Source organism: Panicum hallii, chromosome 8, assembly GCF_002211085.1.
Source record: "Panicum hallii strain FIL2 chromosome 8, PHallii_v3.1, whole genome shotgun sequence".
In the NCBI taxonomy this organism is placed as follows: Eukaryota; Viridiplantae; Streptophyta; class Magnoliopsida; order Poales; family Poaceae; genus Panicum; species Panicum hallii.
In genome coordinates this window covers 39,900,516-39,924,512 of record NC_038049.1, presented here as the reverse complement: position 1 = coordinate 39,924,512, position 23,997 = coordinate 39,900,516, and the positions used below count along the sequence as shown (strand labels likewise).

The 23,997-nt window shown below is 45.3% G+C and overlaps 2 protein-coding genes and 1 non-coding gene across 4 annotated transcripts in view; 1 reads left to right on the top strand and 2 right to left on the bottom strand.

The window, feature by feature from the left end:
* Positions 1–3,442: 3,442 nt before the first annotated feature.
* Positions 3,443–23,997, top strand: part of LOC112902333 (protein AIR1-like) — a 66,696-nt gene continuing 46,141 nt past the window's right edge. The window contains exons 1-7 of one of the 2 annotated variants that reach the window (XM_025971359.1): positions 3,443–3,998; positions 4,499–4,603; positions 4,687–4,845; positions 5,657–5,818; positions 6,260–6,376; positions 6,467–6,574; positions 6,656–7,099. In XM_025971359.1, coding sequence (XP_025827144.1) covers positions 3,573–3,998; positions 4,499–4,603; positions 4,687–4,845; positions 5,657–5,818; positions 6,260–6,376; positions 6,467–6,574; positions 6,656–7,087 — 1,509 coding nt within the window. In that variant the 5' untranslated portion in view covers positions 3,443–3,572 and the 3' untranslated portion in view covers positions 7,088–7,099. Of the gene's footprint in view, positions 3,999–4,498; positions 4,604–4,686; positions 4,846–5,656; positions 5,819–6,259; positions 6,377–6,466; positions 6,575–6,655; positions 7,260–23,997 lie in introns of those variants that run through there. The other variant, XM_025971357.1, reaches the window with a different exon arrangement.
* Positions 11,641–11,713, bottom strand: TRNAR-CCU. Its single transcript has one exon. It is a non-coding gene; the product is annotated as a tRNA-Arg (tRNA).
* LOC112903815 (GATA transcription factor 20-like) lies at positions 11,937–14,022 on the bottom strand. Its single transcript, XM_025973012.1, has 5 exons — positions 13,972–14,022; positions 13,135–13,212; positions 12,590–12,720; positions 12,192–12,297; positions 11,937–12,080 (listed from the first exon to the last, which is right to left on the bottom strand). Exons 1-5 carry the CDS (start codon positions 14,020–14,022, stop codon positions 11,937–11,939), a joined length of 510 nt encoding a protein of 169 aa, XP_025828797.1.

Here is a 23,997-nt window from a genome sequence, read left to right as displayed (position 1 = left end):
AGCTGTAAACTAACCTTGGCGCGGCTGGAGTGCTGGACGGTTAGAATGTGGCCTCCAAACGCTGTTTAACTTGAAGCATAAGGCTGCTGTAACTTGCGGAAATTGGTACGCATGTGGTGACTCGTGAAACTCGTAATGCTTGCGTTTCGACCTTCGAAATATTCCCAGAGTGAAAATTTGCATTCGCAAAGCTAGTCGGCGGCCGGCCGCGACAACGAAGCGGCGCGACAAACCAAATTCAAACGCGCGGGCGGGTGGGCTGATTGGCAGCTGGGCCTTATGAGTTTCTTGTTTTCGCCTTGACTTGTTTAGTGGTTAATGGGTTGGGCCTTTATTCGTTTTTTTTAGGAAGGGGCCAACGGCGGGAACAGCCGCGCGGGCTCCGTGCCCGCGACGGCGGCGGCGTCGAGGTAGCTCATGTCGCGCTGGCGAAGCCGCCGAACGGTGCGCCCGTGCCCGTGCCTGCTGCTCAACTAGGAGCTCGTGCAACGCCGCCGCCTTTGCCGACGCCGTTTGCCTCCTGGCACACGTTCGACGCAGGCGCAGGATCGACGGAGCAACATCAGCAACAAGGGTGCATCGTATCGAACAATTACCTGACAAAACTGAATCATCCGTCCAATTTCGTTGTGTTGTAATCCGAATCGAGTGGTTTCATATCCACTGCGATGCGTAACCTACTGATCTGAATTGAGTGGCTTGAATTTTGTTGCTATTGGATAGACACTAGGACAGCCTGCGCGCTACGCCGCCGCGCCCGTATACTTGCAGCTATGATCTCTTCTGCTCTTCTTTTATTTCTTTGCGGTTGTGCACATCACTTGCTAGCTGATACCAAAACACCATACAACACTATGCAATAATATATATTACTAATCACAAAATGCTCGTACACTATGCAAGCATATAAAGCTTACAAACACATTCATAAAAGCATGTTTGGATCCACCGAGCTAAATTTAGCTGCTAGGGATCCAAACGGTCCAACTAAAAGATCAACTAAAGCTAAAATTTACTTGAGTTTAGCTATTTCAACACAGCTAAAGTTAGCTAAATTTTAGCTGGAGAATGCAAACACCCTAACTAAAGTTTAGCTAGAAGATCTTTTAGCTAGCTAAAGTTTAACTTTAAAATTTTAGGTAGCGAAATTTTAGTTGGGTGAATCCATACAAGCTCTAATATTGAATGATTTATTGAATACAGTAGTTATCAGCATGCTGTCCATAACAAATTGAACAGAGGAGTGCACGATCAACATACATAAGGAACGTGAAGAAAACATTATAGGAAAAAATATACGAAGACCATGCAGATGTGAGTATTACATGATGAAGCAGGGCACACAGAAGGGCCAACACACAGGCAAGCTAAGTGAAACACAAATAATGACATCGGCCGGCAGAAGACTTGGCCACCGATGGGGCCATGATGGGGACGCGCGTCAAGAAATGATACAGGCAAAACTGCAGAGTTAGCCTGTTCGCTCGGATTTCTTCTGGGATAAGATGTTACTGTTGTATTAGTCTGAAGTGAAAAATTATTAGTTACAAAGGGGAGATCAGGAAGCGGCGAGGAAGAGGACTAGTAGACGACGCACTACCCCGACAGTGGGAGCAGGAGTCACCATTTAGGCGACTGGATCGCCTCAAGTGGTGGAGGCGCTGCGGCGCCGGCGGAGAGGAGGCCGCGGCCAGGACTGGAGCCGGAGATGATGGCGGCATGGCGGAGGCGGAGCGGCGGAGGGGAGTCACCGAGTAGGGGACTAGGGAGGAGGCTGTACGGGTAGTTTGGAAACTGGAAGGAAACGGGAGGGATAGTTTTGGGATTTTAAATTGTTTTGATTTTTAAGAAATAGAAATAACGAAATTCCTAATAAAAATATTACAAGTTCTTTTCATATACCTACTCTTTTCACCTTTCCCCCGTCAAGTAATTATTTTCTTCCCTGCTACCAGCAAAAATAAGCTTTTCCTCCTTGATGTTCATGTGGCTGTTTCATATATTGTGACTTCAGCATAAAACACCATGCTAAGCTCAGCTCTCATTGATCTTCACTTTTATTTGAATTTTTGTAAAACTATACTTATTGTGTAGTCTATAAAAATTAATATGTAAGGCTTATCTGTACATTTTTCTTTCCCACTGCTCCTTTACCCGCCTTTGCGAAGGTATAATAAATTAAACATAACTATCTAATGTTTGGTCATTTGGGAAGATGTCTTAAAAAAAATATAAATGTCAAACATGTTAGTAATTAATGCTATGTGCAAAGAAACTACAACAATAAGTAGATTTTCAAATAATTAAATAAACTTAGGAGCACGGGTGAGCAAATAATACACGTATTAGGGGCAAAGATGATAATGGCAGCTACACCACATTAGCATCTTAAATGGTTTAAGTCCTAGATATAACATAAGAAATGAGAATTATCCATTGAATGAAAATAGGTTTTTAGCAACTTATAAAATAATGTGTAAGAAAAAACTCAATATATTGTATAAACCTGTCTTTTCCGTGGGAAAATGGAAGATACATGTCATTGCATTAGAGATGTTTGCTTATTATGTTTATTAATCTTTGTAGTAGATAATTCCATTGAGACTTCAAGTAATTATGTGTTATGTACAATTTCCCGTATCTATATAGAAGCATGATGATTAGTGCAATCATTACAGAGGGACGGAGGTTATATTAATTTGGGTTCTTGTACATACACATGTATATTTGCCAATATCATTATTATGATTGAAAAAACTAATCATACATATTTATCTATGTACATAATTGGTATGTTTCATATTAAAAATGTAAACATATAGCCGATAACAAATAACCTTTTCATTTTAATATATTATGAAACTATCTTCAAACTACTCTTCGAAAAAGGTTACAATGCATTTTCAGAATCCTACCTATCAACAACCAATCTTTTCCACCATCAGGGATGCAAAAGCTGGTGCCGGCTGCAGCATCATCAAGCTGTTTCCATCAAACTATATATTTGTAATAGCATGACATAATCAAGTGGGAGATAAATTGATTCATATTGTGTAATATGAAGGTTGGAGGTCGTGGAATTCAAGAAAAAAACCACTTATTTATTTTAACTCTAAATTGTTAAATAATAATTTACAATTTAAGGCTAAAACAAAAGTATTTTTAGAACTTGATCGGTCACGAAGCTCTCTAGATTTATATTATATATACCGGATCGAAAAGTGTATCACCTTTCGTCGCTCGATTGAGAGAAGAAATTTAACGGGTGCTATCTGCCTCTCCAAGTTCTACGAGACTCCATCCTAGCCGTCGATCGGGCATCGCACGCTGGACTTCACGTGCACCCTCTGCTCCATCTCCACTCGTCGCCGCACATCGCACAATGACGTGCGGGTCCCACCCCACGTTGCACACGCAGCGGCACGCCTCTCCCGGGCCCGCACGAGCAGACGAACCCAAACCCATGTCCTGGCCCGGGGAGACGCTGGCCAAGGGGCTTTTCCACCGCGCGCCGCCTCCAGATCGAGCGCGCTAGGGTTTGCTCCGCCGCCCCGCCGCCACCGCAGCCGCCGATGGCCCAGCGCTGGCGCTCGAGGGCGCGGCGGGACCCGGACGTGGACGACGACGACGTCGGCGGCTCCTCCCCGCCCTCCCGGCGCCCGCGCCGGGGCGGCAGCGGCGACGAGGAGGAGGAGGAGGACGACGACGTGGGTAACGAGGACCTCAGCCTGGAGATCGTCGCGCGCGCGCGGCGGAGGCGGCGGAAGCGGCACGGGGCTTCCGGCGGCGGGACCCCCGGGCTTGCCGACCTGCTGCAGGTGTCCTCCGGCGACGAGGAGGCCGGCGAGGACGCCGTGGTGGAGCTCGGCGAGGCGGAGGAGCCCCGGAGGAAGCAGAGGAAGAAGCAGCGGAAGAGGCAGAGGAAGAAGCACCGGAAGGAGGCGGCCGAGGCTGCAGCGGCGGCCGCCACTTCCGCCCCCGGCGAGGAGCAGAAGGAGGTAAGCATGATCATTGCTCGTCCTCTTCCCCTTGCTCGTGCTCGTTCGGTATGATTGAAGTGTTCGATTCAGGCCCCGGTGGCATGTATGGTTCAGTGATTTTAGCTACGGAATCCCAGATAGCATCAAAGTTGAGCTGGGAGCTGTGTGATTGTACTGCCTGTAATGTGAGCACAGAGGAAGCTACTGAATCCATCGGATGTAGGAATCCAAAGTCGTGCCCCATTGCTTAGTCTATGCCTTCCTACTGTTGCTGGCTAGGTATTAGCTGGTTTTGTTTGAAAATTGTCTAAAGGCAGATAGCTGTGCTTTCTATATTAGTAGGCATAGCCCAATGAAGCTGGAGAGATGCCTATTTTACTGTTGTGTATGAATCGAGAGTGATGAATTGCGGACGTTCACATGTGGGACTCAGGGATGTTATGTTCAGAGCTTTTATTGGAAACAAAAATGTAAGGTTTTCCTGGAGAGGCACTAGTTGATTTTTTTTTCGGCTTCAGGTTGGTGGCACTCAGCAGGGACCAATTGGGATAGCAGAATCGGTGCTAACTGAAGATGGGGCTGATGTCCCTGCATCTGACAATATGGTTCTGCGGAAGCTCCTTGTAAGTGCCAACTGCCAATTAAATTTCTTGTATCTGGCTGCTCACATAAGCTTACCATTGTTTTTGCTTCTACTTGTGATCAGCGCATACCGAGATACTTCGATCCTGGGGAAACATTGTTGGAGACTTGCTATAATTGTAGCGAGGAAGGACATGTGGCCGCAAACTGCCCAATGGAAAAGCGGAAGAAACCTTGCTTTGTTTGTGGGTTGTTTGGGCACAATGCAAAGCAGTGCACGCAGGTTGGTCTCCCTAGCTCCGAGGGATTATCACTCGGTGACTTGGGTATGTCTATTCATGCCCTTGATGAGTGCATTCTATTTGGTTCCTATTGTTTGTAAGCTCAATGTTTCTGTAATTGAGGATATTTCAACATGTGCTTAAGTTTTAACATGTTTTACCTTATTTAGGTTTTGATTCTTGCAATCATGAAAATGTACCTCCTTCATGCTGTGAGAACATCAAGAAATTTACCTTAAGCTAAATTGGAGCATTTTTATCATCATTCTGTTTAGCTCTTGCGTCTCTACAAATGCTAGGCAAAATGGAAATATATCTTAAGCCTGTTACTACATTTTTACAGTAAATGCCTTCTGTTTAGCTCCTGCATGAACGCTCATGTTTCTAGGCGAAATGGAAATTTATTGCTGATTTTCTGTACAAAGCACACTTGATGCCAAACATTAGCAGAATGCTTATGTTCCTTCAAATTAGATCTGCTGTTCATTTTGATCAAACAACTGCTTTATGTTCATCATGCCAGTTTGTCTTTTGATTCGACTCTGCTCTGTTCACTAAGTTCACTGTTCCTATTCTCATGCTTTTTTGACACCATGTCAATATAAGTATATTTACTTCTATGATTTGTGAAATCTTCCTTTTCGTAATCGCGCATGCCTGATGAAGTTTTCCATTGTTTCTTTGAATCTTCTGTATTAGTCATCTATTCTGGTACTGTAATCTGTATATCTTGTTCTTGTAATTATTTTTGCTATAATTCTTACTGGTGTTTGGCATTCTCAAGAATAAACAAATTGTTAATGCTTTTCACAGGGTCAAGATTGTTTCATCTGCAAAAAAGGAGGTCATATGGCGAAAGACTGCCCTGATAAGCACAAGAGGAATGATCATCAATCCACTTTGTGTTTAAGATGTGGAGAAATAGGTCATGATATGTTTGGATGTACCAATGATTACCCACCAGATGATATTAAGGTTACTGCTTCTTTGCCTTGTTTTAGCTAATTTGCTACCTTCCTGTCATAATTGAATTTTGTTTGTTGGTGTTTATTTTCCATAGTCTCTATTTCCCTCTAGTATTGGTCTGAAGAAAAATGCATATAGAAGAATTAAATGTGAGGTAGATTTTTTCTTTTTTATCGTGTTTGGGATAGGTGACTGGGCTGTAGGATGCATGAACTGTGTAATCTTTATGCCAGACCTTCCCTTCTATTCAATGGTAGCATGATCCCTGAATCTTGCATGTACAGTTTTTTGAATCTGCAATAGCTGGATAGGGTAGGTGCCCTCTATGTTAGAATCAAACTATTTATGTAGTGCAATAGTGTCCCTGCTGCTAATTTAGATTCATGTTCTAGTCATGAATCATCTAGAATAGCTTCCCCCTTGTTAATGCCTCTGTTTTGGATTATGCAGCAAATAAGATGCTATGTGTGTAATCAGAATGGTCATCTATGCTGTTTTGATGTCGCTGACAATTGCCCCAAACAAATTAGCTGTTACAATTGTGCCAAATCTGGTCATTCTGGTCTGGTAAGTTTTAATGCTTATAAATTATTATTTGCACTGTTTCCGCATGTTGCTTCTCATGGCAGGTGATTAACATTGGACCTTCTATTCTAGGGATGTGCCAAGCAACGCAGGGAAACTAGCGCTATCTCAACTCCAACCGAGTGCTACAAATGTGGCGAGGAAGGCCACTTCGCACGTGGCTGCACAAAGAATGCCAAGGTTGGTATAAGCATCTCACAAGTTGTCTGCCTGATAAGAGTTAACTGTGTATTTATGCCGTTCTGTTTCTTTTTTCCACAGTTCCATCGGTTGAAAGGCAAGTCATCATCACACAATCAGAGAAAGGAAAAATGGAAAAAGGATTCCAGTGCAAGATCAGCTCCTCAACATGATCGTAAAACAAGTAAAAGGAAGAGCCCCCATTTCGAGGATAGAATGGACATACCTCGGCATAAATCCAAAGCTAGGGGTGGTTGGACTGGTGGTGATGATCTTGATGATCTACCGTTCAAGAAGTACAAATCCAATGGGTGGGGTTCTCCATCTACACCCAAGAAGCCGTACATGAATCGCCAGATCTCCGACGGTGACTACTTCACGCCCCAGTCCTCACGAAGGCACAACCATGATTACACATCACCGAACTCGAATTATTCACCCAGTGCAAAGAAGTATGGGTTTTCGTCAAGATTCGCTGCCAGCAACACCCATGTCCGGTTCGGGAGAAGTTAGCTGGATGCATATGTCCAATTTTGTTATTTCGATTATGATTGTCCCCTGGGGATGAACTCTGCCTGTCGGTTCATACCCTCTGATAGTTGTTTTGTCTATTAAAATTATATGTATTGCGGTTCCATTCAGTTTTAACTCTGAGCAAGCTTCCTTGGTGTTACGCTGCAGTTCATTCTTACTGCAAAGCAGCTACTGTAGTCTGCAGCTTCCCTTTCAACCTTCCTGGTGTTGTCCGAAATCACATGCAAATGTCAACTCTTTCTAAGAACGCTAGGTAGTCTGGACTAGGATTTCAACAACTATACCAGTTCACTAGTGTCAAGGATTTGCACTAAAGTACTCGAACTGAACCAAGTAAATTTGCTTACTAGCGCATCATCTTTCATGCGCTTCTCTTCCAGCGTGCTGCGTGCAGGTAGTTCCAGCGTGCTGCGTGCAAGTAGTGGCAAGTAAATTTCTTCAGCTTCTCGTCCTATTCGCTTCCGCCTGTCTGACGCTTAGCCAAACTAAGGTTTCTGCTAGCTGCAAACTTGAACCCACACAAGACTATATGGATTCTGCCAGCTGCTAACTTGAACCCACACAAGACTACATGGATTCTGCCAGCTGCTAACTTGAACCCACATAAGACTACATAGAGCTCCCCACTGGCCTAATGTCCAACGGTCATATGCAATCTAATTTTCAGTATGACACACAATTCATATTTTTCAAAGATTTGACAATAAAAGATTTGTCCAACCTAATTGAACGTGAGAAAAAACAAAAACAGAAATAAAAATAGATTCCCAAAGGTGGATGACATCAGAATGACAAGTAGTTTAGTACAGACCAGTCAAGAACCCCATGATCAAATGCACACACAAACACATAGCAATAGCAGTCAAGTACATAGATCGGATTCGCAGTCGGTAAGTTTCAGAGTCAATCTATCTCAGACATCGATCTCGTGTTGCTCCAAGAGATGGCGCCACCAATCTGCAGCAAAGGAAAGTAAAAGAAAAGAAAGAAAGAAAGCATATAAAATGAAACCCACAAGTAGGCGATTGCAGTCCAAGGTACAGTACAAGGAGTGAAGATCGCTACCTCTGGAGCTCTGCTCGTGGAGGTAGTGACAGTGTAGACTAGCCTCGCGTAGAGTCTCACACCTAACGATGCATCCCTTTCTCTGCCAGAGGAAGCCACCGCCATGGTCCTTCATGCAATGGTCTTCGAGCTGTGAACCAACCAAGAGTCATCACTGTCACAGATTAGGATACATGCTGCTTTATTAGCCGAAGAGATTAGGATACATGCTGCTTTATTAGCCGAAGAATTTGAGATTCAGAGAAAGGGATGCATCGTTAGGTGTGAGACTCTACGCGAGGCTGGTCTACACTGTCACTACCTCCACGAGCAGAGCTCCAGAGGTAGCGATCTTCACTCCTTGTACTGTACCTTGGACTACAATCGCCTACTTGTGGGTTTCATCTGATATGCTTTCTTTCTTTCTTTTCTTTGTGGAAATAACAAATGTCGCAGACCTCCATGCCTTTCTTTCCGCTGAGCTCCAACTTTCGGTTCCAGCAGAACGTAGCGTAAGTCAGCGCGACCTCGTCGCCACGGTCCTCGCGCTCCCGGTAGAGCTCTGCAATGTTGTAACTGCCCTTGAACGGATTGGGCTGCAAGGAAGGGTTCATGCCATTTATCAAGAAACAAGCATGGGCATTTTGAGACATTGCATATGCTTACGACAGAAAAAAAATGTGCAGATGACCAAAGAGAGCTAGGAAATTCAGCTCAACAGCACCAGAGCAATCAACAGCATCAGAGACTAGAGGGAAGAGCCGTGGAGCCGAGGAAAGTACGAGCACGGCGGTGCGGTGGCTGACAAGTGACAAGCAACTGATTCTTGCGGACACAAACTAATGGATACTCTACGCAACGGAACCAAGAACCGCGACAGAGTCCGGCTGAACAAATCAAAAACCAAGAACGAACACAACAAACAGGGGGCTCGAGAATCTGGAAACGGCCAAGAAGCGGACGGAATGAAGGGGAATCCTTACCGGCGGAGGACGTGGACGCGGCGGCGGAGGATGCGGACGCAGAGCCTTGCTCTTGCTCTTCCTCTTCGGCTTCTTGGGCGCGGCAGCGGCGGTGGCGTTCTTGGCCATGGCGGCGTCGACGTTGTTGGCCGCGGCGGTGGCGTTCTTGACTCCGGCGGTGGCGCTCTCCTCAGCTGCATCTTCTTCCACGAGCGGGGCCGGGGCGGTGGCGTTGTTGACTCCGGCGGTGGTGCTCTCCTCAACCACGTCTTCTTCCACGAGTGGGGCCGGGGCGGTGGCGCTCTCGTCAGCCGGCTCGTCTTCTTGCACGAGCGCCGCAGCGGTGGCGGACGATGGGGCCTCCCGCCCTGCGATCGCGCCGCAGCCGTCCTCCGGTCGAAGCAGCTTGTCGTCGTGGGCCTCGACGCCGTCTCAGTGGGCCACCACCCGGCCGCCCCCGCGTCCCGCCGCCTCGCCGACGATCCAACGCGCGCGCGCGCGAGTGTGCACAGCAACGCCGCGGCGACCCACCGGAGGAGGCGCCCCCTCCGGCCTTAACGAACGCTGCCATGCGGCCGACGATCCTCGCCAGACCGAGGCCCGCGGTGGAGCCGGTGGCGGAGCCCATGGCGAAGCGGGCGCTGCACGGTGCTTGCGATGACGACCGCGCGCCATGTCCTTGGCGCAGTGGTGATTCTTGGCCTCGCTACAGTGGGAGGCAGGGAGGGAGGGAGGGTGTGAGGGAGGAGGGGGGTAGGGTGCTTTGTTCTTCCTACCGGGGAGGGGAGGAGGCGGGGGTATTTAAAGGTTGAAGTCGGCTTGAATTTTTAGGGTTGAAGGTTGAAGTCGGCTGAAGATCAAGTTATTCCACTGTCTTCAGCGAAAATTCAGAGTTTCAGATTTCCAGTGGCGTATTTCAAACTTAGGAACTCAATTTAAATATCTTGTCCAAACTTTCCTGGATTTCAAATGACATTATTGCATTCTCTATGCATCCTTCTATACTCAGGTGCACTTTATGTCCAAACTTTCCACACAAAAAACTTACTTAATTTTCAGCCAAAATTTGGCTTTGAACACTGCAGAACCAACACTTCGCCTCTTTTCAGCTTTATTCTCCAAATCAGCATTTTTATCCAACTTTATCTGTCTAATCCGTGCCCAGATCATTCAAATCCTCATTTAAACTTTATTTCATACCGTATTATATGACTTATACTAAAACTTTTATGTTGTCCAAAACTTCACTGTTTAACTAAATTTTAAACTTGAAGCTCCCCAAAATAGCTAATTAACCTTAATGCTCTTCTTCATAAACTTGTCCAAATTCAAATCTTTTTTAGTAGCATTTGAATTTTCTCCACTCATTTATCCTAGTATTTCATTGCCCACTTATGTATACTATTTTAAGTCACTTCTCTTTCAAATTTTGACCAAAGTTTGACCTCATTATTACACGTGGCTCCTTTGCCCAAATGATATCCACCTTTTAACAATGTTCATTAGAGCCTAATCACCTTCCAAATCCTTGGGATGTCACAATGAGTTTTACAACGTAGTTTTCTTTTTTTGAATAGCGTAGTCGGGCATCTAGGCATGGCGACTAGCAACATGAACAAGGCCACGAGCAAAATCTGGGCTTGGGTTGATTTACATTGTCACAGCTGTGAATTTGAGAATCACATATATATTTTCCCATCACAAATTGTAGGTCCTTTGGTTTTTTTATATACATAGATTTTACTATGCATATAGATATACAGTTATACACTATATCTACATACATAGTAAAAGTATGTATCTAGCTGGAAAACTAAAACAACCTATAAATTAAATAAATTGGATAAGACGTTAGAGAGAAGACCTTCCCCAATAAACGCGATGATGACTAATTAGCCTGGATAGTGCTAGACAGCGCTAACTTCGCCTCATGTAATGAGCATGAGCATGGTATGGCGAGATCAGTTCGTATACCAACAACTCCATATGGATGTACGTGGTAATTAATTTGTTAGATCGCAAGATAACAAAAATACCTAGCAAAATGGATCAGGAATAACGTTTTGGGCATAGCATGACACCTCTATACTACTGAGAACTAAACCACAAGCGTGATAAAGCTGTGTTTGGTTGGTGCTAAGTGACATTTCGAACATCAAAACTTCCTAGCTTTTGCTGGCCCGACAGCCCGGCCCGAGGCTCGAGTTTCTAGCCCGGCACAAGCACGGCACGGCACAACGCCGTGTGCTGGCTTGGTATGGTGTGCCGTGCTTGGGCCACCAGGGCAGCATGGCGGGCGGCCCGATATGGCCTGCTATTTAAGGCCAGCCCGGCCCGCATACTACTTCCATCCACCGGCCCACTCAAAACTCGAACTACCTGGCGCCCCTTTTTTTTCTCCCACCCTCATCTTCCTCGGTTCCCCATTTCCCCTCCATGATGGCCGTACAGACGCATTGTTTGAGTTGAAACAGACTTTGGTTTAACCGTTTAAGAGTGCAACCTCGGGTTAAAAAAAAAGGAAAACGCGCCAGGTAGGGGTCGAACCTACGGCCTTCTGCTTAGGAAACAGACGCTCTATCCACTGAGCTACAGGCGCGTGAATGGCAACTAAGATCAGAATATCTTACTGTACTTCTCCCAATTGTCCAACAGCACGGCAGATCAAACAAATAAGTACATCATGGTACGTGCTAAATCACCCGAATTACGCAGGGTCGTAACAGTCGAAGTAGTAATAAATCTAATCGCCCGTGTTACCCGGTTTAATTCGCCTTGAATTTGGGCACCGAACACACTCCGCTGCAGAGAAAAGAACTTCATCAGGCAGTGTGGCACTCTTCTGAAGAAGAACCAGTCAACCTGCTACCCGGTTGTACGGACGTGTCGGTGTGCAGCAAATACGCATGCAACCTCACCGCCCCGCCGCCGCAGCAAGCCGCGCTCGTGAGCTTCCTGATCTTGTTCTGCAGGTGAAGCAAGAAACGGAGCATGGAGATGGATGAGAGAGAGAGAGAGAGAGAGAGAGAGAGAGAGAGAGAGAGAGAGGCATGGAATGGAAGGGTTGGAGCACCGACGTTCTTGGCCCACATCAGGCCGCAGGCGTTGCAGAAGGTCCGGTACCCGCTGGGGCCGCGCCGCATCATCGGCGTCGCCTCGCTGCTCTCCCCGCAGTTGGCGCAGCTGCAATGGATGGAGCAACCGATAGATGATCTTAACTTGTTGAGGTCATCGCAACACTGCAGATGTGCGCAGCACGAGGCTCGAATGCTCGATCGACAGCTGTTCGAGCTCCGTCGTCTCCCCCTGGCGCCGGCGTGCGGCGGCGGCGGCAGAGTTCTCAGAGCTCTTCCCCGACGACACGAACTTCCCTCTCCTGCGCGCGATCCTGGGCCAGCAGCGACCGTGCAACGCAAGAAACAGGATGTGAATCCAAGTCATTTGAAGAGCTGCAGATGATCATGCGTACGTGTACCTGGAGGCGATTTCCCTCCGGATGGAGTAGTCGGCCTTGACGTCGAACTTGAGCGTGCTCTTCCTCTTCTCCCGGTACCGCGACACGGCCGCCGTCCGGTCGAAGTCCCGGGGCACGACGATCGGCTGCACCTGGTGTGTGAAATAGATGTTCAGATTTGCTAGAGTTTATCTCATCTGTAAGACTAAGGTGCTGTTTGGATCCAAGGGCAAATGGCAAAAGGGCAAATGGTAAAATTTTTTGCTCCTGTCACATCAGATGTTTGGACGCTAATTAGAAGTATTAAATATAGTTTAATTAAAAAACTAATTACATAGATGAGGACTAAATGACGAGACGAATCTATTAAGCCTAATTAATCCATAATTAGCAAAATTATGGTAGCATTTGCCCTTTTGCACTTTAGGGTGTTTGGATCCAAAAGTAAAAAAAAATGTAAAAGAGCAAAAGTTTTGCACTTTCTCTTTCTCTTTTCATTGGATCCGAACAGGCCCTAAGAGGAGGGGAACACTTGAATGAGTGTTGTCTGATGCAGTATGGTTTACCAGGTGGGTGAGCTGCGGTCTCGCGCTCTGAGCAGGAGCAAGCTCGTAGCCGTTTAGAAGCATGAGGATGGTCTCAACCTGCATTGAAGATTTACAGTCATTGGCTAAAAATGAAGTACTGCTGGGAACTGATAATGCAAGGTGACATAGGCTGAGAATGACACATGGGATTTGGTCCCACATATTAGTGAGACACCTAATGTCATGCCTACCCTTAGTTTGTGGTGACATCTAATGATTTTTTTTAAAAAAAACGAAAGCAAAGGCATCGTAAGAATTGAAGCAACAATTAAGTGATTCCAAATGCTGGTAATATGATGTTCAGAGGCCAGTTTTGCAACTAGAGATAAGGACCAGGAAGTGATGAACACTCAGATGCAATAAGAACAGAGCAGAGGTCCACTCATGAGTAGCAAGGCAAGAGGCGAGGAAATCCTGGCACTGTTTCACAATTCTCCGTTTACTCTGTGTTCTGAAGAACAGAACACTCTGCGACGGCATGCAAGTCCTAATAAACACATAGTTTAGTTTTTTGCTCAAGTAATCCAGCTCTGTCAAGCAAGACAAAACACATCTCAGATTTAACTTTCTGTTTGCTGTCCCGTTGAACTCAAAAGGATCAAGTTATCAGCAGATGAAACTCTCCAATTTTCCAGGAACAAATGGTTCCGGAACACAGTACAATATCATCTTTCACGGATGAACAATGCCAAGAAAAAAGAGACAAAACAAGCACTGTTGGCAAAGAACAAAGAAAAAGAAAGAAATTCTCTCCTTTATCACTAGAAAGAAAAAGCTCTGCCCAAGAAGCCAGCAGCTCGCCACCCGCGCGCTCACCTTCTGCGGCGGCACGGAGTCGAAGACGTACGCTCTCCCCTGGTACGTCATCGACAGCCGCTCCTCCCAGCCGTCGCCGCCGCCAGGCTCCGCCACCGCCAGCCGCTGCCGCCGCTCGCCCTCCTCCGCGTCCGCCGCCGCGGCGCCACCGCCGACGTACGCGCACCCCCCGTCGTCGTCGTCGTGCAGCCCCGGCAGGAGGTACTCCGGGGGGATCACGATGTCGTAGAAGGGGTCCTCCTCCTCGCTTCCTCCTCCTCCTCCTCCGGCGGCGGCGCCCGACAGCGACGGCTGCTGCATTGGTCGGTGGGGGTGGGGAAGCAACAGCGAGGAAGTGAGGGAGGAGCCGGGACGAGGGAGAACGCCCAGCGCGTGCTGCTCTCGGAGTTTAAAGTTTAAACCAACGTGGGGCTGAGGGAATCAGTGTGGGGCGTTGGATCAAGAATGGACGTTCAAGATCGCTGTTCTGCTGGAAATTTCTATTTTTTTTAAATTTTTGTTCCACTTATTTATATGGTGTGTGGAAGATAACTTCTTCATTGAGATTTTTATGTGAAGGCTATTGCATTCAGCAAATGGCTATTCCTTCCTTTTCAAAAAATTGCCTGTGTTGGGTAGGGCTCTAGCTCCAAACGGCTCGTGGGAGCCGAGCTGATGAAGCTTTTTTTTTATCTCTTTCACCAACTTCCTACAAGCCGGAGCTATTTTAAAACTTTCAGGGGTGGAGACTTTGAAGCCGAGGAGCTTCCGCTTAAGGTTAAGATCAAAAGAGACATTATCTCCGAAGAACAATGATGCGCTGCAATACAATTTTTTTTACATTCATGAGATGGAAGCTGAAAATTGGAACCCATTTACAGTCAGCCATCGTTGCCGCATCAGTACAAGGAAAGAAACGCCGTGTCAAGCCAGGTCATATCTATACCCACCTGTATACACGTCCCTTACCAAAATCTTATGTACTCAACTTTGCTCTACGAATGAAGCAATATCTACCCTCGGGGAACCCTTATACCCGACCGTAATGGAAATTTGAATCAATATGCTCCGCGCCACTGCCCTGGCGGGAAGATGGAAAATCCCGAAAAATTCATCGTTGCCATGAATTGCTACCGGTGACGGTGGCTTGAAGAACTGAATCGAGGGCCATGGCAGATGGCATCCCCTGAAATGGCCAACAACTCGAAGTTTCCACCTGGAAGTCTAAATTCCCGATGCTCCCTTTTTAGCTGCTACTCTGATATTGAGGCAATTAGGCCTTCATCATGATTCACGAGACCAGCTCGGTTGTGAACATTTTCAATTGTAAATTCGGACTGGCTTCTCATATGAGTGACGGTTCTGCAGGTGGCCAAAATCATCAGAACAGAGTTAGAATCATATTAACAGTGCTTTTTTAATTATTGGAATCTGAATATAAAACAACATAGGAATGTTACAGTAAAGTGCAACAGAATTGAAAAGTGGTGATGTGAATGTACATGTCCTAGTTAGGGAAATGGTTTCAGTAATGATCTACCACGTTTCTACAAATGTCTTTCTTTGGTGGCAGCAATTGTGAAATCATTCTGGGCAAGCTCAAGCTTAGATTCAGATAAAACGGACTACAACTGATTTCTCTAAACTACCAAGACAAACCAAAAGATCCTTAATCTATTTACTGAAAATTTCAACGACTCAAAGGAATCTCGTAAAGATGCAGCTATCAAGACCACAAAGCACGGCATAATTGTGCCCAAGTAAGGATGATAGAACTATGGTGTACAAAATTGACACTATAAATTTGACAGCATCATTTCATAAGAAAGCTGCATACCTGATTCACTGTATAGGCCCTTTTTGGTGCAGTATCAGTGTGCTCCATCCCAAGATATTGCTCCCAAGCTCCACAGACCTCTCTCCTCTGTAGGAATCAGAGGACAAAGGTAGCACGCAGAAAAAGTGCATGGATGGAGCTAGAGAAGCATATAGGCATGTAACACCCTAAATTTCAAACTAGAAGTCTAAAATAAACTTGGTTAGGTGTTATCTAGAATTCATAAGGTTGAATTCAAATTCTTTTGGATTTAGAACGTTTATCGTGAATTAAAAGTATTTTATTCATCTATAAAAGAAATATAAGGGAATATAGGATATGTGCATTTCATGCCCTTTGCATTTTTTCATTGGTTGTGGTTCATTTGGATTTAAATTTCGAATTCAAAGTTCAAAAGCATTTGAATTTGCATTTCATATCTATAGTCTCCCTCTCTTTCTCCTCCTTGGGCCGGCCCATCTCTCTCTCTTCCTTTCCTTCCTTTTTCCCACGCGCAGCCCAGCTGGCCGGCCTCCCTCTCCCCTTCTCTCCTTTCCTTCCCGCACGCGACCCACCAGTCGTCGCCCCGGCCCATCAGCCCGTGCGCGCGTCCCCTCCCTCCTTTTCTCTCTCGCGCTGATAGGCGGGTCCCGCTTGTTAGGCCCTTCGTCCCCCCCCTCGCGCCGGGTCCGGACTCGAACTCGAGTCCGGTTCGCACCCTCCTGCGCCGTCCTCGCCGCTCTCCGCCCTAGGCCCGCACGCCAATGCGCCTCACGGCCCTCCTATAAGTACCGCCCGTACCCTAGGGGTTTTTCCCTCAAGCCGCAGCCGCCTCGCGCCCTCAAAACCCTAGCGCCGAGCTCCGCCGCCGCCATTGCCACCCCGCATCTCGGGCCGCCGCCGCGCCGCCATTTTGCCGCTCCCCACCGTCGAGCAAGCCATCCAGGAGTACCGCGTGGTGGTGAGAACACCCGCCTGCCGCTTCGTTTCCTTTCTCTGGCTTCCCCGCGCCCGCACAGCCTCGCCGTCGAATCCGCGCCGCCTCTCGCCGCCGGCCGTCACCTACGGCCTCTGGTGGTCCTTCTTAACCCCCTAATTGGGTTCTCCAACACGCGGGCTACCTTCTGGTCCAGATCCGAGCCAAAACCGTGGCCAGAAATGCGTTATCGCGTTTCTCCGGTGAAGTCACGCCGCGCGCCGCCGTCCGAGCCGCCGCCGGCGTTTCCCCTCCGCCGTCCGAGCCGCCAGCCGCATCCCCACCGTCGGATCAAGATCCAATCTAGACCCGAGTCAATAGATCCGGGTACCGGTCAACCAAGGCAGTTTTGCAGTTTAGCCCTTAAGTTTTCTGGAAATCATCCTGCAGTCCACTGTAGTTCAAAAGTAATCGCGATTAGGTCCTTTTTCTTCTGTTTAGGCCCCTGTCTTTTCCTAAAATAGAACCCGCCATCCTTAACCCTTCTGTTTTTCAATCTAGCCCCTAGGACTAAGGTTTAATCATGATCTAGCCCTCGGTTTCTTCTGTTAGGGCCCTTCTAGTTTCAAATCCTTCACAAATAAGCCCCTGGAATCATATTTTAGCCCTAATTTCTCCATTTTCATTGATTCTTGCGCTCACGTGATCCTTACGATATATTTAGTAGCTTTATTGCATTATTTTATTCTAATTATATTGATTGGTGTACTGTTTCTTATTTATTGTATTTGTTTGCTTGTGTGTGCTTGTGTACGACGATAGACGTTACGCAGTTCGAGGGTCCGCAAGAGCCGAACTTTGAAGAAGTTCCTGAGCAGCAGCAGTTTGTTAACGATGGCAAGTGGTTCTTGATCATATTTCAGTCCTATTAATATTACAATTACACCTTTACTTTATATGCATGCATGTGTCTAGAATATGATGGATCCCAAGTTAAGGACATGCCTAGTTTCAATTGAACTTCCTTGATTAAACCTGGGTATTTATATTTATATTGTAGCTACGCTAATTGCTTCTACATAGATTTTGGTTGGATAACCTGGATATCATGATAATGTTTTACTTATATTTTGGAATATTGATTGGTGATAAATAAGATTATTAAATTAATTGAACATGGAGAACTACTCAGGAAAACAGTGCAACCACAATACTACATGGCTCTAGTCTTGGCTAATTAATTAGAAACTTTAGCTTGTAAAGGTCTTACCGAAAGGGCAAGAGGGGAGTGCGTAGATGGGGTATAGCTCGGTCCTCTTGAGGCGTAGATATGATCCTGGGTAAGGCGTCTTCCTCATTAGGGAGGGTTATGACCACTGCGGTCTGAAACCTTAGCGGACTGTTGCAAGTTAGGGAATCTTTGTAAAGGCCTCGTAGTGAATCCCTGCCACTCACCTAAGAAGTGTTTAAGGACCTTGCAAACCCGGGTATCAAGGGAAACACGAGTTGTGGGTAAAGTGTACAACCTCTGCAGAGTGAAAACTGATATATCAGCCGTGCTCATGGTTAAGAGCGGCTTGGACACTCACATGATAATTAAACTTAAAGATGTTCTAAATTGCTGGTTTTTGATTTATTTATCTCTGTGTTATGGATTGATTCATCCCAGATAGTTTATTTAAGGACTGGTATATACTTACACTTAGCTAATGCTTGCCTAATTAAAACTTGACCAACTAAAAATGCTTATCGCAGTCAACCCATGTCAGCTTTTCCTTGGTCATAGCCTTGCATGTCATATAATTTACTCCACTTGCTAAGTTCCAACCATAAGTGTACTCACACTTGCTTTATTAAAAATAATGCTGCTCAGAACAAGATAATTGCCCGATGTTTCCTGAAGATATTGAAGAATAATAGGCGTATGTCTCCCAGTCAACTGCCTGTGAAGTTGGAGTCCGCTGCTATTTATCGACGTTATTTATTCGTTTAAGATTAAGACTGTCGGTCATGTAATAAAGTACTATTTTACTCTATTTCGTTAATGCATTGTTTTGGATATTTGCCTATGACGTCTACTATATGTGCGGAACTTGATCCTGGCGCTGGGATGCATTCGGTTACCTTTTCTAAACCGGGTGTGACAAGGTAGAATCAACAATTTACCTGAAAACGGGAAGTTATATCATCTGAATCCTGGAGGTAGTTTGGCCGATTCATCGATATGAAAGCAAACTTCCACTAGTCACATGAACATTAATAGGTATATTAGTTGTGGAGCTGCATAATATGCAATGCAACTCAAGGTGAAAGAAAAGGAAAGACAGTGACAGAAAGAATAGCAAGAATCCAAAAGCCCTATCCGGGAAGTAACAAAATCAAGATCTACAATTAAATATGACTTCGTTATGCTTGTTTTCTGTCACAGATAAGAAAAATAATTGACAAACCATTCTACAAGACACAAAATGTGTGCATCAAATTCACTTATGATTGACAGGATTTTTCCTGTAACTTATAGATTTTGATAATACAGTATGCCATCTGAACTCTGCTAATTACAGAATAACCAAATCAGAAATCATGGTGTTATTTATGAATACTAATCTATTATCACACCATCACTCCATCCATTAAAAGAAACTTCGACAGATGGTCACCTTGGAAAATTCCTCATCAGAGATTTGGAGTTTACTCTGTATGCGCTTCTTGACTTCTGTTAAAGTCTCACCTTCACGAACAAGTAGAAAAAAAGGGTCTCCGAAGTTCTGGATTTGCTGTATGTTAAAAGAGTGTTGGTTACTAACAAGTGTATCATAAATATTGAATGTCTATATCTTCATATACAACTCAAAAAGGAAAACCAGCTTATAGATCTTGTGGTAAAAGACTTCTAGCACACGTAGTTCAGCATTAGGACTGGATAGTTCAACCTGTTCATGAGTACGATTAAAAGCTTCAGGAAACAAACCAATCAGAGAAACATAACAAAACCACTTTACAGTTGATGGATGGCAGTGATAGCGATTATAAAAGACAAAAGCTTTTATGTCTTAACACAGTGATAGCAAAGTACGATAATGCAAGTAGTATGACCAGACCCTTTTACCAGACAAGACTAGCCACTCAATTTGCTACCTTTCATTTACCTGTCTTTGCTCAAGAACATATCTTTTTATTGTATAACGATATACTCCCTCCCTTTTTAAATATAAGATGATTTGGACACTTGTCCTAAATATCGTATATTTAAAAATGGAGGGAGTCACATTTTGAAGAAGAGACGAGCCTACCTGTTCCTAGAATCCCACCCACCCACCCACACCCCCCTCATTTTGTGTTTGCTAAATTCACCGAGAATTAATCTAAGTCTGTTGGCAACAATGGTTGACTTGGGGGGGGGGGGGCTAACAAATTTTAGGTGGCAAGGAACGTACTTAAGTAGAGGGGCACACCCCAAAAAGTAATCTTGTGCATACGGTTCAAAACATCAAAGAAGAAAAGGAACAAGCGTATTAAGAAGGGTATATGGATACATTCAAGTCCAATCCAATAATTAAGCTTAGTTCCAATAAAGTGTAACTCTGGAGCATAAAATTACACTAAAAAAGGACAGGGAGAATGAACCTTTGTTTTCAAGTCATTTATCACATCAGCAATGGTGCTATTCTTTGGAAGCCTGATGCTATGAATAACAACCTGGGAGAAAAGATGTCATATGAAGATATATACAAAATACTTGAGGCAGTACAAGATATGGGCCTGGCAGCAAAACAAACGTCATCCTATGTAGGATGGTGGAATGCAACTTTCAGGGTTTTCAGGAATTGCAATTCTGGAAGTGGAATATCCAACACTTCATAATACAAGATGTCAGATGTCTGTACCAGATGGATGATGCTTTAGTAGGAAGTTCAATACATTTTCTTACACGGAAACCATGCTCAAATTGACCAAAAGAAATGAAAAACATTAACCTGATTGTAATGGATGAGCATGTCCAACAGATGTTCCACTCCTCGATATTTGATGGGTTGTGGTTTAGGTTGCTGAGAGTAGCATTTATGGGATGTAAGGCGGATTTTCGCTGGATCATCCAACCCAAGTTGATGAGCTACACTGCCGGAGAAAGGCACATCAGTGCCGGTCACAGGGAGATTTAGTGCCGGTCCCTGTGACCGGCACTAAATGGCCGGCACTAACGTGACAGTCGTTAGTGCCGGCTATATTGACCGGCACTAAATGGCGCGTGTTAGTGCCGGTCCGTAAAACCAGCCGGCACTAACGTGCCCGACCGGCCCGGCTCCTGGCAACAAGGTTAGTGCCGGCTGGTATAACTGGCCGGCACTAAATCTTTTTTCTTATTTATCTTTTGTTTTTCATTTTGATACGTATGGCTATGCGTATTTCTACCGTATGCGACTACATAATCGTACTTTTTGCATTGCACAGTAATATTAGGACAGCATATTACACTAATATTATATATATATATATATTCATCATGTATGGAACAATTAGGAGTTTAAAAGTACTTGAGATATTACAAATTATTAAGAACATCAACTATAGTAATTTATCAGCTTCCCCGTCGTCGGATCTTTTTCGGCGACGCTTGTACGGACATCGCCATAAAATTCGCCCTTAGGATTTATGACTTCATCGAGCAGGAATCCGCATATAGCTTCTTGAATTGCCCTAATCCGAGCCATTTCAATGAGTTCTTCTTTCATTCGCCAACGCTGTCACATTTTTCGAAAAAAATATGAGAATAAAAGATAATGAATTAAAATGATGAGCAGATGTGATTGTGCTCACGTACATTGAATGCCTCCACTGTCATTTGCCCTTTTTCACTTGCAAAAGTGTTGATCCACTCGCATACGTAGTATCCACATAAGTTGTTTCCTTGTCCCTGTCTCCAACACTATGGACAAATATGGGTTAAGATATAGAATTTTTCTGATGTTTATTGCGAATGATATTAGTAGCGAGAGTATATTCATACCGGAAAATCAGTCACCCAACAAAGAGGCTCGATTTCACCTATGGGCAAGCCTATGTGTTTGCGGAGGTAGCGACGCCATGCAGTATTTACCACCTCGATGAGATCTTGGTACTTTGATTTATCTTGCCTTAACGAGTCGTACACCAAGATCTTGTGCTCGTCAATCCGAATACAAAGCAATATCCAATGAAAGCTGTGCATATACATACGCATAACCAATTAATGTTGATTAAAATAGTTATTAAATAGTATTATTAATACGAAGGGACTGAAAAAAAGAGGCTAATAAAGAACGACTCACTGATGGTTGTATGGCAAGAGAATGAAGGGACACATGCTATTCTTACGCAACCCCCTGTATATAATATTGACTATTTCTTCAGGGTTTTGCTCTACCGTTTTCTCGTGTATAATATCGGGGTCGAAGAACCCGACGTTATGGAAGTTCTTTTTTCGGCAAATTTGAATTTTTGACCTACGGGACACAAGAAAAATGGGGATCAGTCAACACACAAGGCTAAAAATAATGAAACGAGAGACAATACTCACATGCACCATACACTCACGAGGGACTTGTCAAGGGTATTTTGATGGTATAAATCGTAAAGTGCTTCAAACTTGATATATACTTCACCTGCCCCCCGCCAGAAATGCTCATCTTTAATCCGGGCTGGGAACATCTCTAATTCATTAGCTTTAGATTGCATGGCATACCATTTGTGTAACTCGGCCATTCTCGTTGGTAGGAATGGTAGCAACTCTGGCCATATCAAAGGTTCACCAAGTACAAACTTTTTCCTGCCGCGGGTATTCTGTAGGGCCTCCCCAAGCAATTGAGCCCTTGTTAGATCAGTTTGCAATATCATCCCAGCCATGGTCATCGGATCTCTTGATTCATCAGGACATTCTTCACGCGGCACTATCAACGGAGGGATCGATTGTTTGGACTGCTATCCGACCTGGGGAACGGTCTTTGCATTGATCTGTCGATTCTTGGGGTTGTTGTAGCACTTTCTGATGTGCCGATAATAATCCGACTCCCTTTCTTTCTCCTTGGTGGGATCTTTAATGAAGTGTTTAATGAAGTGTGCCTTCGCAACCGGATCTTTTTCTGGCTTCTTGTTCGCAGCCTCCCTCAGTAGCTTGCGCTTCAGCAAGAAGGTTTCAAACGATTCTTCTGCCTCTTTCTCTTCTGGAGCCTTCGCTTTCTTCTTTCTTTGCTGCTTATGAGATGGCTGGACCGAAGGTACCGTGTATGCCTTCTGTTGCTGACTCTGATTCTGTTGTGCGGCTGGTGATGATGCCGAAATTGGCTCGCTTTGTGCGGCTGGTGATGGCGGATCCATGCTGGGGTCCCGTGCAGGCGGTGGAGAAGGTGGGCCAACACTAGGATTCCTGTCATCAGCTGGCATTGGTGATCTTTGCCTTGAGCACCGAGCGGAATCTGTGGCTGCTTGCACCAATCTTATGTCGTGCTTTGGCCATGCAATCCATGCGTGTACGGCATGTTGTAGTTCTGTTTCTTCGGGACCTATAGGGATCGGGAGGTCCAAGTCTTCCCAGCGTTCTTCAGTAATTCGGTCAACAAAGACTCTGGCGAATCCTTTAGGAATTGGCTGGCAATGTATTGTCCTGCCTTCTTCTTGGACTTCCGCATAACCCTCAACACAAACTTTGAGCTTTTTCCCATAAAGAACCAGAAGCTCACATTGGGTCCTAACGAGGATGTCGTCGATGGGGTCCTTCGTCCTGTCGGCACCCAAATTAGGGTGCTCTGTGGAAGCAACACTGCTACGACGCTGAGAAGGGGTGCTGAACTCCACATTGGCAGCTGGTTGGTCCGAGCGTTGCCCAACTGCTGCCTCAAGTGACATTATCTGGTTTTCTAGGCTACAGATCTTCTCTGCCACTACTGCCTTGCTTCTGCATCGGCTTCGGTAGGTTTCGAGATCTCCGGAAAAGCCATATTTCCATGGAACTACATCCATGCCTCGGGTCCGTCCAGTGTGTTCCGCATTCCCAAGAGCGTAAGTCAGCTCGTCATTCTCTCTGTTCGGCTGGAAGGTTCCTTCTTCCGTACGCCTGATTGCGTCGTCAAGTCTTTGGGCAGCCTCTCTTAGTACGTCGCTAGTCACAAACATTCCAGTGTCGGGGTCTAGTGTGCCTCCATGAGCATAGAAGTAATACCTTGCTCGTTTGGGCCAACTCAAGGTCTGCGGTACGATTCCTTTTGCAATTAAATTATTTTCCATCTTTTCCCATTTCGGAACAGCAACCTTATAACCTCCAGGCCCAAGTCTATGGAAG

Excerpts from the sequence above, each read along its gene's own strand:
- LOC112903815 (XM_025973012.1), bottom strand. The coding sequence starts at position 14,022 with ATGACGTACCAGGGGAGAGCGTACGTCTTCGACTCCGTGCCGCCGCAG. Across the intron at positions 12,298-12,589 it reads CGGAGGGAAATCGCCTCCAG|CTGCGCCAACTGCGGGGAGA; the intron begins GTACACGTACGC and ends CATCCATTGCAG. Across the intron at positions 12,081-12,191 it reads GCCTGATGTGGGCCAAGAAC|AACAAGATCAGGAAGCTCAC; the intron begins GTCGGTGCTCCA and ends CTTCACCTGCAG.